The 13,264-nt window shown below is 36.4% G+C and overlaps 1 protein-coding gene across 1 annotated transcript in view; it reads left to right on the top strand.

The window, feature by feature from the left end:
- KCNU1 (potassium calcium-activated channel subfamily U member 1) overlaps window positions 1–13,264 on the top strand; it is a 274,056-nt gene that overhangs the window by 159,743 nt on the left and 101,049 nt on the right. Inside the window, exon 20 of the mRNA XM_044659543.1 lies at window positions 9,954–10,071. Within this exon, the coding sequence (XP_044515478.1) occupies window positions 9,954–10,071 (118 nt within the window). The remainder of the gene's footprint in view (window positions 1–9,953; window positions 10,072–13,264) is intronic.

The following is a 13,264-nucleotide window of genomic DNA, read 5'->3' as shown; positions in this document are numbered from 1 at the left end:
TCTCTTTCTTTCTCTCTCTTTCTCTCTCTTTCTCTCTCTTTCTCTCTCTCTTTCTCTCTCTCTTTCTCTCTCTCTTTCTTTCTTTCTCTCTCTTTCTTCCTTCCTTTCTCTCTTTCTTTCTTTCACTTTCTTTCTTTCTTTCCCCTCCATTTTCTTTCCTTTTTTCTTCCTTCCTTCTTTCTCTGAAAACTGCTAGTAATTGATGATGTTCAAAACAAAATCAGTGAATTAGATAGTACACATAAAGGTAAAATAACAGATTTAAGGGGTTTCCCCCCTTAAAATGAGGCATATTGGTATAATACTGAGCTTGCATACCTACCTTCGTAAGATACACTTAAAGTACCTAAACTTTAGAAATGATTACAAAATTCTTGAAAGAATAGAAAATTGTAGAACTCCAAACATGATACTTAACTATTTGTTACATACTCTAATTTTTAGAAGAAACAAATGGGCAATTACAGCGATCATAGAGAAGACTAGAGGTGCATTCTATTTGTGGAAAAGAACCTCATCCCTATGCAGTCCTCCCATTTGTCACATGAGAACATTTCCATCCTATTCCCCCACCCCAGTCACCACAAATATTTCCTAGACACCAAAACTAACATTAAAGAAATGAAAAGAAGGCACTCTGACTGAGATGTGGGGAATAGACCCAGGGGGACCAATAGCCTGGGAACCAGGAGTCCTGAGTTCTAGTCTATCCACATGCCATTAATTTTGGGAACTTGTCCAAATCAATGATCCTTCTTTGTCCTTATTCCCCTCATCTGTACAATGTAGGGCATGCACTAGATTATTGCTAAGATCTCTTCAAGCTTTTTATATATACTTATTCTAAGAAATTTCTGATTATTTAGTACTCTCTGCTTCAGAACTTTTAAGTGTGTTCATGTTATATCCTTACAACAGGATGTAAACTTTGAGGACAGGAAATGTCTCACTTTTTCCTTTGTTTCCATTAACTAATGCTGTATAACAGCATTAGAAGCCAATCTCTGGCTACTGCCTATCCATCCAGAAACCACTAGATGACACTAGAGGTCCATTAAATAGCTTCCAAACCCCAAGAACATGGAGTTCACTAGTTTACAAGTTCAAAAGTTTTTAGCTAAGTATTGTATGCAACATGCTCATTCTAAGAGGGGTACTGCCTGTCTTTATGAACTGATAGACAGGGACACATCTTCCAAAATCATCCCTCCCTTCCTCAACTCCCCTTATCTTATAAAAAGCATATCTCAGGAGCCTTAAGAGCAGAAATCCATAGTGTGTGTGTGTGTGTGTGTGTGTGTGTGTGTGTGTGTGTGTGTGTGATGGACTTCTTTGTCAATTTGGGGAAACCTATGGACCCCTTTACAGAATAATGTTTTTAAATGCATACAGTAAAATACATATGGTTAGAAAGGAAGACCAATTATAGGCAGTTCAATCAAGTCAGGAAGACCTGAATTTAAATGTTCCATTAGCCTTAAACCTGGCCAAGTCTCTTAATTCAGTATCCTAGCTGTAAAATGGGAATAATGAAACACCTCCCTTTCAGTGTTGTGAGGATCAAATGAAATAATACGTATAAAGCTCTTAGCACAGTGGCTGGCACAGAGTAGGCACTTAGAAAAGACTTATTCTTTCCATTTCATTCTATACACACACACATTGTTCATTGACTTCAGGTTAAGAATCCTTGCATTAGAAATGACACAAGAAAGACTTGTTAGTTGCCAGCGAGTGAGAAATTACATTTTCTGGAATATAGGATCTTAGATTTAGAAGAGAAGGAAAACTTAGAAGTCGTGTAGCTTAGCCTCTTAAAGGTGAAAAATCTGAGAGATACAGAGGAGAGGTGATTTTTCTACAGTCCCAAATGCAGCAGAAGTAGAATTCAAACCCAGATTCTTTTACTCCAAATGCAAAGCCCCATCCTCTCTAAAACATTGTAGGTATCTCTTCTTTTAGTGCAGTGAAAGGTCACACTTTAGTGATTTCCTTCAAATGACTTAATTAGGGTCACACAGCTAGGAAGTTTATGAGCCCAGATTTGAAACTAAGACATCCCATCAGCAAGCCAGGCTCTCTATCCACTGAGCCAGTTAGTTTTTAAAAGGCTTAATGACATTGTGATGTAGTAGAAAGAAAACTGTTTTGGAATAAGAAGATCCAGCTTCTAATCTTGGCCAAGTTACGTTATAGCACTGGTCTCAGTTTCCCCCACTTTAAATTAGAATATTAGGTTAAGTTGCCTCTAAAATATGTCATGCTCTAAATCCTATGATCCTCCTGGGTCCATGGAACCTATATTTGGCCCATTTATCTGGATCTTCAAACTAATCCCATCCCCTTTCTACTGCTCACCCTGTCTCTAAGTTAACAGAACATAACAGGTTCACATATAGGAAAATATCTGTCAGATTCCTGTGAATGAAAACCAGGCTGAAAAGGAATAGACAGGAAAAACAACTAAGAGGTCAAATAGGATAAGAGAATGTCTAGGCCAACTTCTTTTTCACTAAGAATCATCTGTATATATCCCCCACATAGAATTATCAAGTCTTTGCTTGAAGAACACTAGAGAGAGGAGATTCATTCTCTTATTCACATTTGAATAACTCTCAGACATTTTCACCCATATATTGAGCAAAATCTGTTCTTCTGCAACTTTCAATCATATTCAACAAATGCTTATTGTTTTCTACATGCAAGGAGTTGACTGCTGGCCTAACTATCCAGACTGGCAAATCCAACAGGATAAATATTGACTATTGTCTAAACATGTAGTTAAATGCATAACTCATACAGCATTCTTTATCTATTCAATAAGCGGCCTCTATTCAAGGCCCCTTGCCTTTTCATACTATAAATCCTAAAATTGTATTATAGTAGTGAAAGTTCTCCCAATTTTACCTTCTCGCTGTATCTCACATCCTTTCTCTTTTCATTTCCTACAGTCCTATTCAAAACTTTATTAGCATCTAAGTTCCTCCTTCCTCACTGCCCTGTGCAGAAGCCTTTTAACTTGCCTCTGATCTCATTTCCAAACAATTTTAAATCACTCAGTAGACATATTTTCCTAAAAAAAAAACATTTCTCATCTTATTACTCCCTAGTTGAAAAACCTCAGTAGCTCACAAACACCTGCCAAATTAATCTGGGCTTGCCTTGGTCAGGCATTTAAGACCCTTTAAGATCTAGCCCCAAACTTTGAATTACTTTACTCCCTTAGATAGGCTATCTTGTAAGTAAACTGAATTCACTGTGAATGGACTTAATGTTCTATATTTTTTAACCTTTGCTCATCATGTTCTTCCTTCCAGTTAGAATGCTTTCCCATTTTTCTTCCAATTTTCAAAAAGTATCTCATCCTTCAAGGTCTAACTGAAATTCTTCCTTTTTTAAGCCTTCTCTCATTCCTCCAAATGATATGAAAGCTCTTTCTCTTCAAATCTCCTGTGTTTTCTTACTCTAGATCTCTGCCTAATTTGAGAGCTGTTTGTGAACAGGGGTCATGCTTTGCCCATTCATAGGTGTTAAGTAAATGTTTCTTAATTGAATAAATGAATCACATTCTTCAAAACAACAACCTGAGTCAATGGGAACAGATTATCAGTTGCTTTTGTTTGGAGAAAACCCTTCTTTGAATGGTAGAAAAGACCACAAGAATTCTGAATCCTATGTATGGCCTTTTACCTATGCTAACCAAAAATAATAATTCCCAAAGAATCAATGCCTATTTAATTGGCAAACTTTGAGTTATAATAGAAAACATGCCAGATTTGTAGTCATATAACCTGGATCTAAATCTGTATTTTGCTGCTAATTATTCGAAATATCTTAGGCCAGTGATGGGCAAACTACAGCCCACAGGCCAGATGTCACCCCTGAAATGTTCTACCCGAGGCTGTTCGACATTATTCCTAATCTGACAAATACAATGAAGTAGGATACAATACAATGAAATTTCAAAAGAATTGCCTTAGAAACAGACTGACAGATGAGCATTTCTTTTTCTTTGGCCCTCTCTTTAAAAAAGTTTGCCCATCACTGGTTAGGCAATCATTTTCTCCTTTCAAGGTCTCTTAGTTTCCTCATTTGTAAAATAAAGGTCTCAGGTTAGATCTTTGAGTTCTTCTAGACATTTTATATGATTCCATGTATTTGAGGTTTTACTAAGACAAGAGATTCAGGACATCTAATTCAGAAGTCAAAGTAGACAGGGTTTCCTACATAGATGTAAAAGCTTGAACTGGAGTGTAAGGGAAATCCCCACTTTACTCATCATTTCCTCATTGTTTATAATGGAAAAAATTATTCTACTACATTCATATACTACTGTTTGTTCAACTACTTGTTTGGCACCCACTTTGTTTCCAGGTTTTGCTACCACAAAAAGTGCTACTATGACTATTTTCATATATATGAGATCTCATCCTCTGTCTTTGACCTCTTGGATCATATTTGAACAGTGGAATCTCTGGGTCAAAGTGTCACTATCTTTTTTCATAAAATCTCCAGGCAGCAGCTAAAGAAGCTCTGTAGGCTTACAGAATTTAGAGTTGGACGTAGGGTCATTCAGTCCTATATTCATTTGACAGAAAAGGAAACTGAGGCCCAAAGAGGCTTAAATGGCTTTTCCATGCTCACAAAAGTGATAAATGGGCATGTTTCAAAATCAATTTATGTGGCTTTAAATCCAGTGCTTTTGGGAAGTCTTATTTTGGTACAGTGGAAAAAAAAAGTATTGGATTTCAAATCTAGAGGAGAGAAGTTGAAGTCCTACTTCTGTTACTTTAGTCGTTGTGTGACTTTGGGCAAGTCATTGAACTTTTATAAGCTTCAGTGTTCTCATCTATAAAATGAGGGGGCAAGAACAGATGACCTCTGATGTCCCAGATTCAGATCTATAATTAAAAAATGCAAATAACTCATACCCCTTGTGTAGGATGAGTATATATTTACCCATATATTACATAAGGGGGAAAAAGGTGTTGTTGTTTTTTTTTGGGGGGGGGGGTGGTTCAACGTATTAGAAGATGGTTGCCAGAGGATTGAACTATTATCAATCCTCAAGAATAATCTCAAGTCAAAATTTACTTTTGTGGAAGTTTATTTACAATTAAGAAGAGAGAGGAAATAAGGAAATAAGTATCTAACAGAGTAGGTAAATTGCTACTATCCTCTAATTAATCCAGGTAGATCTAATTAATCCTCAGCCAAGAGTCAGAGGGCCAGAGGCCCTCTATTAAGAAAGTTCCTTAAGAGAAGTTCAGGAAGATTCAGTCAGTCTTTAAACTCACCACCTTCACGGACCAGAAGAGCTAGAAGACCTCCTTCACCATCCGCCCTCTTCACCAGAAGACCCTCTCACTCATTCAACTCCCTCTTTTTAAAGGGGTCACTCATGCATCACTTCCTGTCCCTCCCTCCTAATTTGCATGTCAAATCACAATAGACATTCTCATAGTACTGCCTAGGGGGCGGGCAGTTGATTCTGATTCCTCACTCACTCTAGCACAGGTGGGTTAAGGACCTCCCAGAATTGGAAGGTGCTTTCACCTTTGGTGATTAAATCTAAAGATGGGCAGTGTAGATTTAATTCAATTATCACAATAGTGTACATTCTATATGCATGCATATCTGTATATATGTGGGTATGCAAGTGTATATGTGTGTAGAGATACATATCCAAGTAAATGAATATGATTTCACATTCCATTTCTTTTCTTCCTCCTTTAAAAAAAATCCACAGAGACTGTATCTGTGATGCTACTCATATGATCTCTTGCTAGCCAGCTTGGATATGTTTTCGTTTACATTCCATAGCTCAGCTTCCAGGAATTTCATGAGGCCCCTCTGTTCTTTAAAGGCTGAAGACGGCAACATCACCAGTCCTCAGTGAGATTTTTCTCGAGATGCACCTTTCCCAGGTCGAATTCCTCCCCAGGGCAAGCACCAACCACAAAATAAGGAAACATCAGTCATCCTGATGAACCTAGACAGGCCTCCATATGTAAACCTAAGAAAACTGGGGATTGCAGGTAGGGAAGGATCCCCTTCCAAGTCTAAACACACAGACTCTTAACACACCTGTGTGATGCAATTATTGCTGATTAAAGCTGACAAATCGCAGATCCCAAGGACATCCCTTTTCTGTCAGAAGTCAGTTTTGACTCATTAGATGTTCCTATATGGATTAGAGCCTTTAGAAATGGTTACAACATCAAAAGGAGAGGCAGCAGCAGGAGGCTTCTCTGGGGCTCTGTGACTGTCATTCTCAGGGATAAAGAGATCTGTGGTTTTGGAGGTTTGCCCCTTGCAGGCTTTCCCTCTGGACTTGTTAGAGCACATTGTGCCCTGCTGAGGGCTGAGAGAGATGGTTTTGATATTGATAGAGGAAGTATATCAGGGAAGGAAAGCAGGAAGAATAGAAGGAAGAAAACAAAAAAGATGATAGAGAGGGAAAGAGAGGGAGAGGGAGAGAAAGAGAGAGAAAGAGAGAGAAAGAAACATCTATTAAGCACCTACTCTATCAGAGACACTGTGCTAAGCAAATCATAGATATTATCTCATTTGACTCCTATATCAACCCTGACAGGTAGGTGCTATCATCATTATTCCCATTTTACACTTGAAGAAACTAAGACAAACAGAGGATAAGTCACTTTTCCAGGGTCACACACATAAGTGGCCAAGTTGGGATTTAAATTCAGATATTTCTGACTCCACATACAGGCCACTTAGATATAATTTAAAAGATTTAGTGGATTAGGAAAAAAAATACTTGTCTCTCCCCCATTTTATTTATTTATATTCGGAGTGGTCTTACTATTATTTGTCCTTTAGTTAGTGGGTTAGGGGTGATGGTTCCCCTTTGACTATGTATTTTTTCATAGTTACAAGTCTGCTCAGACATGCTTTCTGGGCTGGGCCATCAAGAAGTCAGGCATGCCAGAGTTGAAGTAGGCAGTCAACCAAGGCCCTGAGGAGTTAAAAGTGGGAATCAACTTCAAAAAGACTGCTCCTAGTATAACTCTTAGTGGATGAACACATTTTATAGACTAGGTATTATTATCTTTATTTTACAGTTAAGTAGCTATTAGGTTAAGTTGAATATCAAAGGCTTCCTGGAGGAGGAAAAAAATCCACCACTGAACCAGGACAAGTCATAAGTCATTCTTTGTTTCCTAGAAACCATCCCACTCCTGGCTTATGCTACCCAATTTAGCTCAAAGTCAGTAAGTAGGAAGGACTAACACTGGGAACTAAGAGACAGTGAAAGTGTCTTTGGTGCTGGATAAAATTATTTGGGCAAAGTTTTGTAATCCCTGTGCTGATCAAATTAAGAGACAGTTCTTAGGATTCTGATGCTTTTCAAGCTCAACTTGTCTTTTATCTGAGTCTTAACATCCATACTCTTTCCCAATCCCTACACCTTCCTAATCATATATTTCTACTTCTTAATCAACTTCAGAAGCAAGGCCATCTCTTGTAGATTTGAGCATAAAATACAAATTGAAATGCATGATTCCCCTTCCTTCTCCAGGTAAAATCGAATGAAGATAAACCATAAGGCAGCATTGAAGGAGGATTTTTGTTTTGTTTTTTAATTTTGAAAGTTGTTACTGAAGAAAAATGTACTGCCTAGAGAGTATGTACATGAAATAGGGTTGGGAATTGCTGTTTCCCCAAGTTGCTTCCTAAGTCATTTCAGAGTTCCAGCTACCTAAAACACTGGGTTAGGAATAGCCATTCTAATTATCTCTTCCTTAGGGATAGCTTTGCTTCCAAGGGCCATCTGAAGACTAAGGCATAATATAGAATTATTTCCCTTACGCTCTGACAAAAAGCTAAGGAACTCAGCAGTTTTGTTTGAAAAAGATCTGAAAGTTTTAGTGGACTACAAGGGCAATATGATTAACAAGTGTGACATGACAGCCAACAAAGGGAATACCTTTGCAAGCTGCATTAAGAGACATATAGACAGGGATTATGTTGTCATGAGGCTAGAATGAGATAAAAGCAAACCGTTTAGTAAGCCTGAAAGCACTATATGAATATGAACTGCTATTATTATTAATTATTGTTATTATTATTAATTAATATAGTCACCTTAGTTTTAGTTAGAAATTACTTCATTCTTTGAATCTTCTACTTCATTTATGCTGAGCTCAATCAGTGTTTGTAGAGTAGCAGTACAGTGGTATGCTGGTAAATATTTAACAACCAAGATCACCAAGAAAAAATATTCATATATACTTTAAGTTTAATCTTCATTATTATGAGTTTCTTAAGTGCAAAAAATCAACAAAACAATAAATCATGTCTTGATTTGTCCAATGGAGCATAAGTGCTCACACTGAAAATTTAACAACTTAGCTAATTAGAACTGGCTTCAGCATACCCCTGGGCATAGATACCAGGAAAAAGTGGAGATTTGTGTACAGTTCTAGACTACACAGAGTAAAAAGCAGAGTTGTAAGCTGGAGAGTACAGAGAAGAACAGCCAGATTGATAAAAGGTCTTGAATCTCTGCCATATGAGGAGTAGATGAAAGAACTGGAAATATTTTATCTGGAGAAAAGAAGGCTAGGAGGTAGGAATTAAAAGAATAAATATATTTACATATTTAAACATAGAGACACGGTGATGCATGGTGGTGAGAGCTCTGAACTTAGAATCAGGAAAACTGAGGTTCAAATCTCACCTCAAGTTTATTGTGTGACCCTTAAACTCTCTCTCTATTCCAAATTATTCATCTATAAATAAGAGTATTGAACACAGTACTTCCATGGTATCTAAGTTTCTTTATAGCTCTAAATCTATGATTTGCAGGGTTCTCCTGTGGAAAAGAGATTAAAAATAAGTTGGGCCATATAGGGCAAATGCAGGAATCCTAGGTAGAAGCTTTTGTTATTGTTGTTTAGTGATTTTTCAATAATGTCCAACTGTTGTAACCCCTTTTGGTGTTTTCTTGGCAAAGACACTGGAGTAGCTTGCCATTTGTTTCTCCAGCTCATTTTACATATGAAGAAACTAAAGAAAACAGAGTTAAGTGACTTGCCTGGATCCCACAGGTAGTAAGTATCTGAGATCAGATTTGAACTCAGATCTTCCTGATTCCAAGTGCAACACTATCTATTGCATGACCTAGCCCCCCTGGTTAAAATTTACAAAGAGGCAAATTTAGTAAGCATGTCAGGAAAAACTTTCCAAAATTGAAAATACTGAAAATTAATCATAAATGGAGTGAGCTGCCTCAGTGATGTAATAGAAGAATCCTTTAAACTAAGGTTGGATGACTGCTTAAGGGGTATATGATATTTGGGGTTCCTTTCCCTAAAATTTTGGATTATTTGGGCACTGAAGCTCCTTCCAACTATTAAATTTTGTGGTTCTATAATTCTGTAATACTTGCAATTACCATAATATGTCTATAGCCCTTCATTTACAATTAACAAAATATTTTTATTAATGCAATAAAGTTAAGTGCATAAGAATATGTTAAAGAAAAGAGAAAAGTGTTGATGGAGGATTGATTGTAAAATCTGGCCTACTTTATGAACATTCCTAGAGTTAGCTATGGTTCCATCTCATCAGCATCCCAAATCTACTGTGCAGAAGTTCATGAAGTGTGTTCTAGAGAACTGGAATTATCTAAGACACTTGGGGGGAGGGGGTTTGAAGTAAAAACTAAATAATACTAAGTTGTTTCCATTTCTAATATGTGTAAATACTGATAGTTCTCTCATATTTAAAAAAAACTCTTCAAGGAGGGGGTCTTTAATAATTTTTAAGAGTGTGAAAAAGTCCTAAGACCAAAAAATTTAAGAATACTGCTAGAAAAACTCTACCCCTGGCAAGGCTCGGGAGTAGCAATGAGGCCATTGGTACCAGAAAATGAATTCTTTGGGAAAAAAAACTATAGATTTATTAATGTTGCTGTATAATTTCAGGCATATCTCCTGGCAATATGAGACATTTTCACAATAAAAGGAACAACGAAATCAACATATTTGATTCTACAAAAATACTGTCTAAACAGACTACCCTCACACCAGACTTCATCATGAGGTAAGAGATTCAGAGAGAATTCTGGTCCCATAGACAACTTTCCTATCCCCAAAAGCAGGCAATAAAATAATTCTAGTCTGTTAGAAAGGTGGAGGAATCTACTTGAATCATTTTTATACTTAACAATGCCATTGGCATTCAACAAATCATCACCACCCCATCTTCTTCACATCTGAATGAGTTCAGAAAATTTAAGCATTTGCTTTTAGCAAATACACACAGGTTTCTAACTATTCTCTATATTTTCATGAAAACCTAATAGTCTGGCTGTTTTCTAGGCCAGATTTTGCTTTAGGACCCCCTAGGTCAGTAATAATTTTCATCATTTCTTGTAAACAATTCTTTTTTTCTCAGTATATTGGGAACATCATCATTCCTTCATTGCCTCACTCATTCCTTATAATTATCTATTATATTAAAGACTTCAATTAATCAAAATTATTGCAATTACAGAGACAAAAACATCAACTAATCAATCAATAAGTATTTATTAAGTTCTTGGTACATGACAGGCATTATGTTGGGAACTGGAGAGAAAAACAAAATGAATGAAATAAACTGTTACTCTTAAGATATTTAGTCTCATAGTACAGAAAACAAAAAAGGATTATATATCCTAAGTAACTTAACCAGGGTCATCCAGCTAGTTAAGTATTTCAGATCAGATTTTAACTCAGGTCTTCCAAACCTAGCTGGCTCCAATGATAGCATAATAATTCTCTAGGTCTATCTGAGGGCATGTTATCAAAAAAGGCAGAAAGACACAAGAAGACTCGGAATAAATACAAAGTAAATATAAGGCAGTTTAAGAAGGGGTCCCTAGAGTCTGAGAAGTTTATGAAATGATTCATGGAGAAAGTGCTGCTGGAACTGCATCTTAAAAGAAGAAAGAAGTTATATAAAATGGATATATGGAGAGAGAACACTACAGTCATGAAAGACAGCAAAGACAATGGTTTGGAAACAGGAGATGGAGCATGGTATGTGAGGAACAGATTTGGTTAGTTTAGCTAGATCTCTAGATTTGGGTAGAGGAATGTCTAATGAATCTTGAAAGATGATTTGGAGGCAAGGTTTTGAAGGAGTTTAAAAGCGAAGTAGAGGAGTTTACATTTTATTCTTGGGACAAAAGGAAGCCACTGAAGAGTGACATGGCCAGATCTGTACTTAAGGAAGATCCTTTTGGTATTAGTGTGTGGAAGAAGAATTAGAGAGTGGCCACATCTGAGATCTAGTGGAACAGAGGAGAGGAAAGGAGAGTACATTAGAGTATACTATGGTATGGTACATTATGGTATAATATAGTATAATGTATATAGAGAGAGTTGCTAGTCCCACTTGAGCACCCCATCCACCTCTGGTGTCAGGGATCTCATTCACCTTTGAGATTCGCCTTTTACCCAACTATTACTTCTGCCTCCCAGAAGCTGTAGCATGCCCAGGGGCAACACACCAGTAAAACCATCTTAGCAGATGGGCTGAATAGCCTCAAACCTGTTGTTGAGTTAGGGGGATGTCTTTCTCAAGCATATGAAGTCTTCCCCAAGAACAATTTGTTGCAGTGCTCATGAAGGCAGTTGAATGTGTATATAAGAACAGTTAGGTTAACTGAAGCAAGAGCACTTGGAATTTGGTCAGACTTTAAAGATGTCATAATTATCCACTGTACCCTGGGCCATGAGTAGTCATCCTGACTTTTGTCTTGTCACTAGACTTCATTAATTCTTTTTTTTTTTTTTTTTTTTTTTTTGGTAGAATTTTTTATTTCAAGATAATATGATATGTCATCTTAATGATCTTGCCCCTTTCCTCATCACCACAATTGGTTGAAAGGTCATGGGGGAAAAACATTTTGTTTCTCTTTTATTAGGCAAATCACTTCACCTCTGTGGGTCTCAGTTATCTGATCTGTAAAATGAGAACATTAGAGTATATATACATATATATATATCCTTTAAAGTCCTTTCTAGTTCTAAATTATAATAATATATATTGATGATAATTGTAGTGAAAGATTTCTCACACAAAAATGATTTTCCTCCTCTGAAAGTGAATAGAGAAAAGAAGCAAAGAATAATAGACTCAGAGTTAAAAATGATTTTACAAACCATAAAATCCAAATTCTTTATATTGCAGATGAGGAAATTTTTGATATAAGTTGTATATGATGATCTAAATTTGAACTTTGACTCCAAATCCTATGCTTTCTCCCTCATGTTGTAATTCATTCTATCTGACATTAAATAAATAATTTAAAATTTAAAGAACAAAATACCTAAACTAAGTTGGCATGGTTCAGGTTGTTTCAAATGGTTACCTGATCTGTATGATCATCTCCTTTTTAGTGGACGAGATCATATGAAACTGTGTCATTTCAGGTGGTATCTAGGACAAGGTTGTGCTCTCATTCTATCTTTGATAACTAACAGTAGGAATAAAAATCTAGTTTGTTTTTCAGATTAGTCCCTTCATTAATTCTTGAAGGGAGAGAGGCTGAAGACTTCATGAAACTCTGCCTCATTTAAGTCCAATTCACTTGCAGATGAAGGTATCACCTGTAATGTCATTGATCTTCTTTGAAATGAAGGGTGAACAACAGTATAAAGTAATATAGAATAGTGCAGTCTAGTCTAATCTAGTCTAGTCCAAGACTGAGACCATTTTAGCTATTTTATTTGCATGACTCCAAACCAAAAAATGGTTTTACTGATTCACTACTTCACAAACAATGCACTGGTGTGCCAATTACCCCACTACCCCACAAACATTGACTATTCCATCATTTTGTTATCTTTGCCAATTTGTAGGACATAAGGTGAAATCTCAAGACAGTTTTGGTTTGTATTTCTCATATTATTTTAGTAACATTCTTTCACTTGATTTTTATTAGTTTGTCATCCTTTTCAAAAGTTTATTCCTATCCTTTGACCATTTATCTCTTAGGTAGTGACTTTTGGTTACGGTTATATATATATATATATATATTTATATATATATATATATATACATATATATGCAGATAAATACACATGTATAAACAAACATATGTATACATGTAAAATGCATCTGCATGTACATGTACTCATGCATTCTCTCTTAGGCCATATCTCTTACACTAGCCAATCACTTTTCTTTTCCCCAACTTGACCCTTCAATGAACTAATTCAACTCTACTCAGTCCTCTCTTGAATCC

This window comes from Gracilinanus agilis, chromosome 2 (assembly GCF_016433145.1).
Source record: "Gracilinanus agilis isolate LMUSP501 chromosome 2, AgileGrace, whole genome shotgun sequence".
Classification (NCBI taxonomy): Eukaryota; Metazoa; Chordata; class Mammalia; order Didelphimorphia; family Didelphidae; genus Gracilinanus; species Gracilinanus agilis.
Note: the sequence above shows the minus strand (reverse complement) of the source record. Positions and strands in the feature narration are given on the sequence as shown.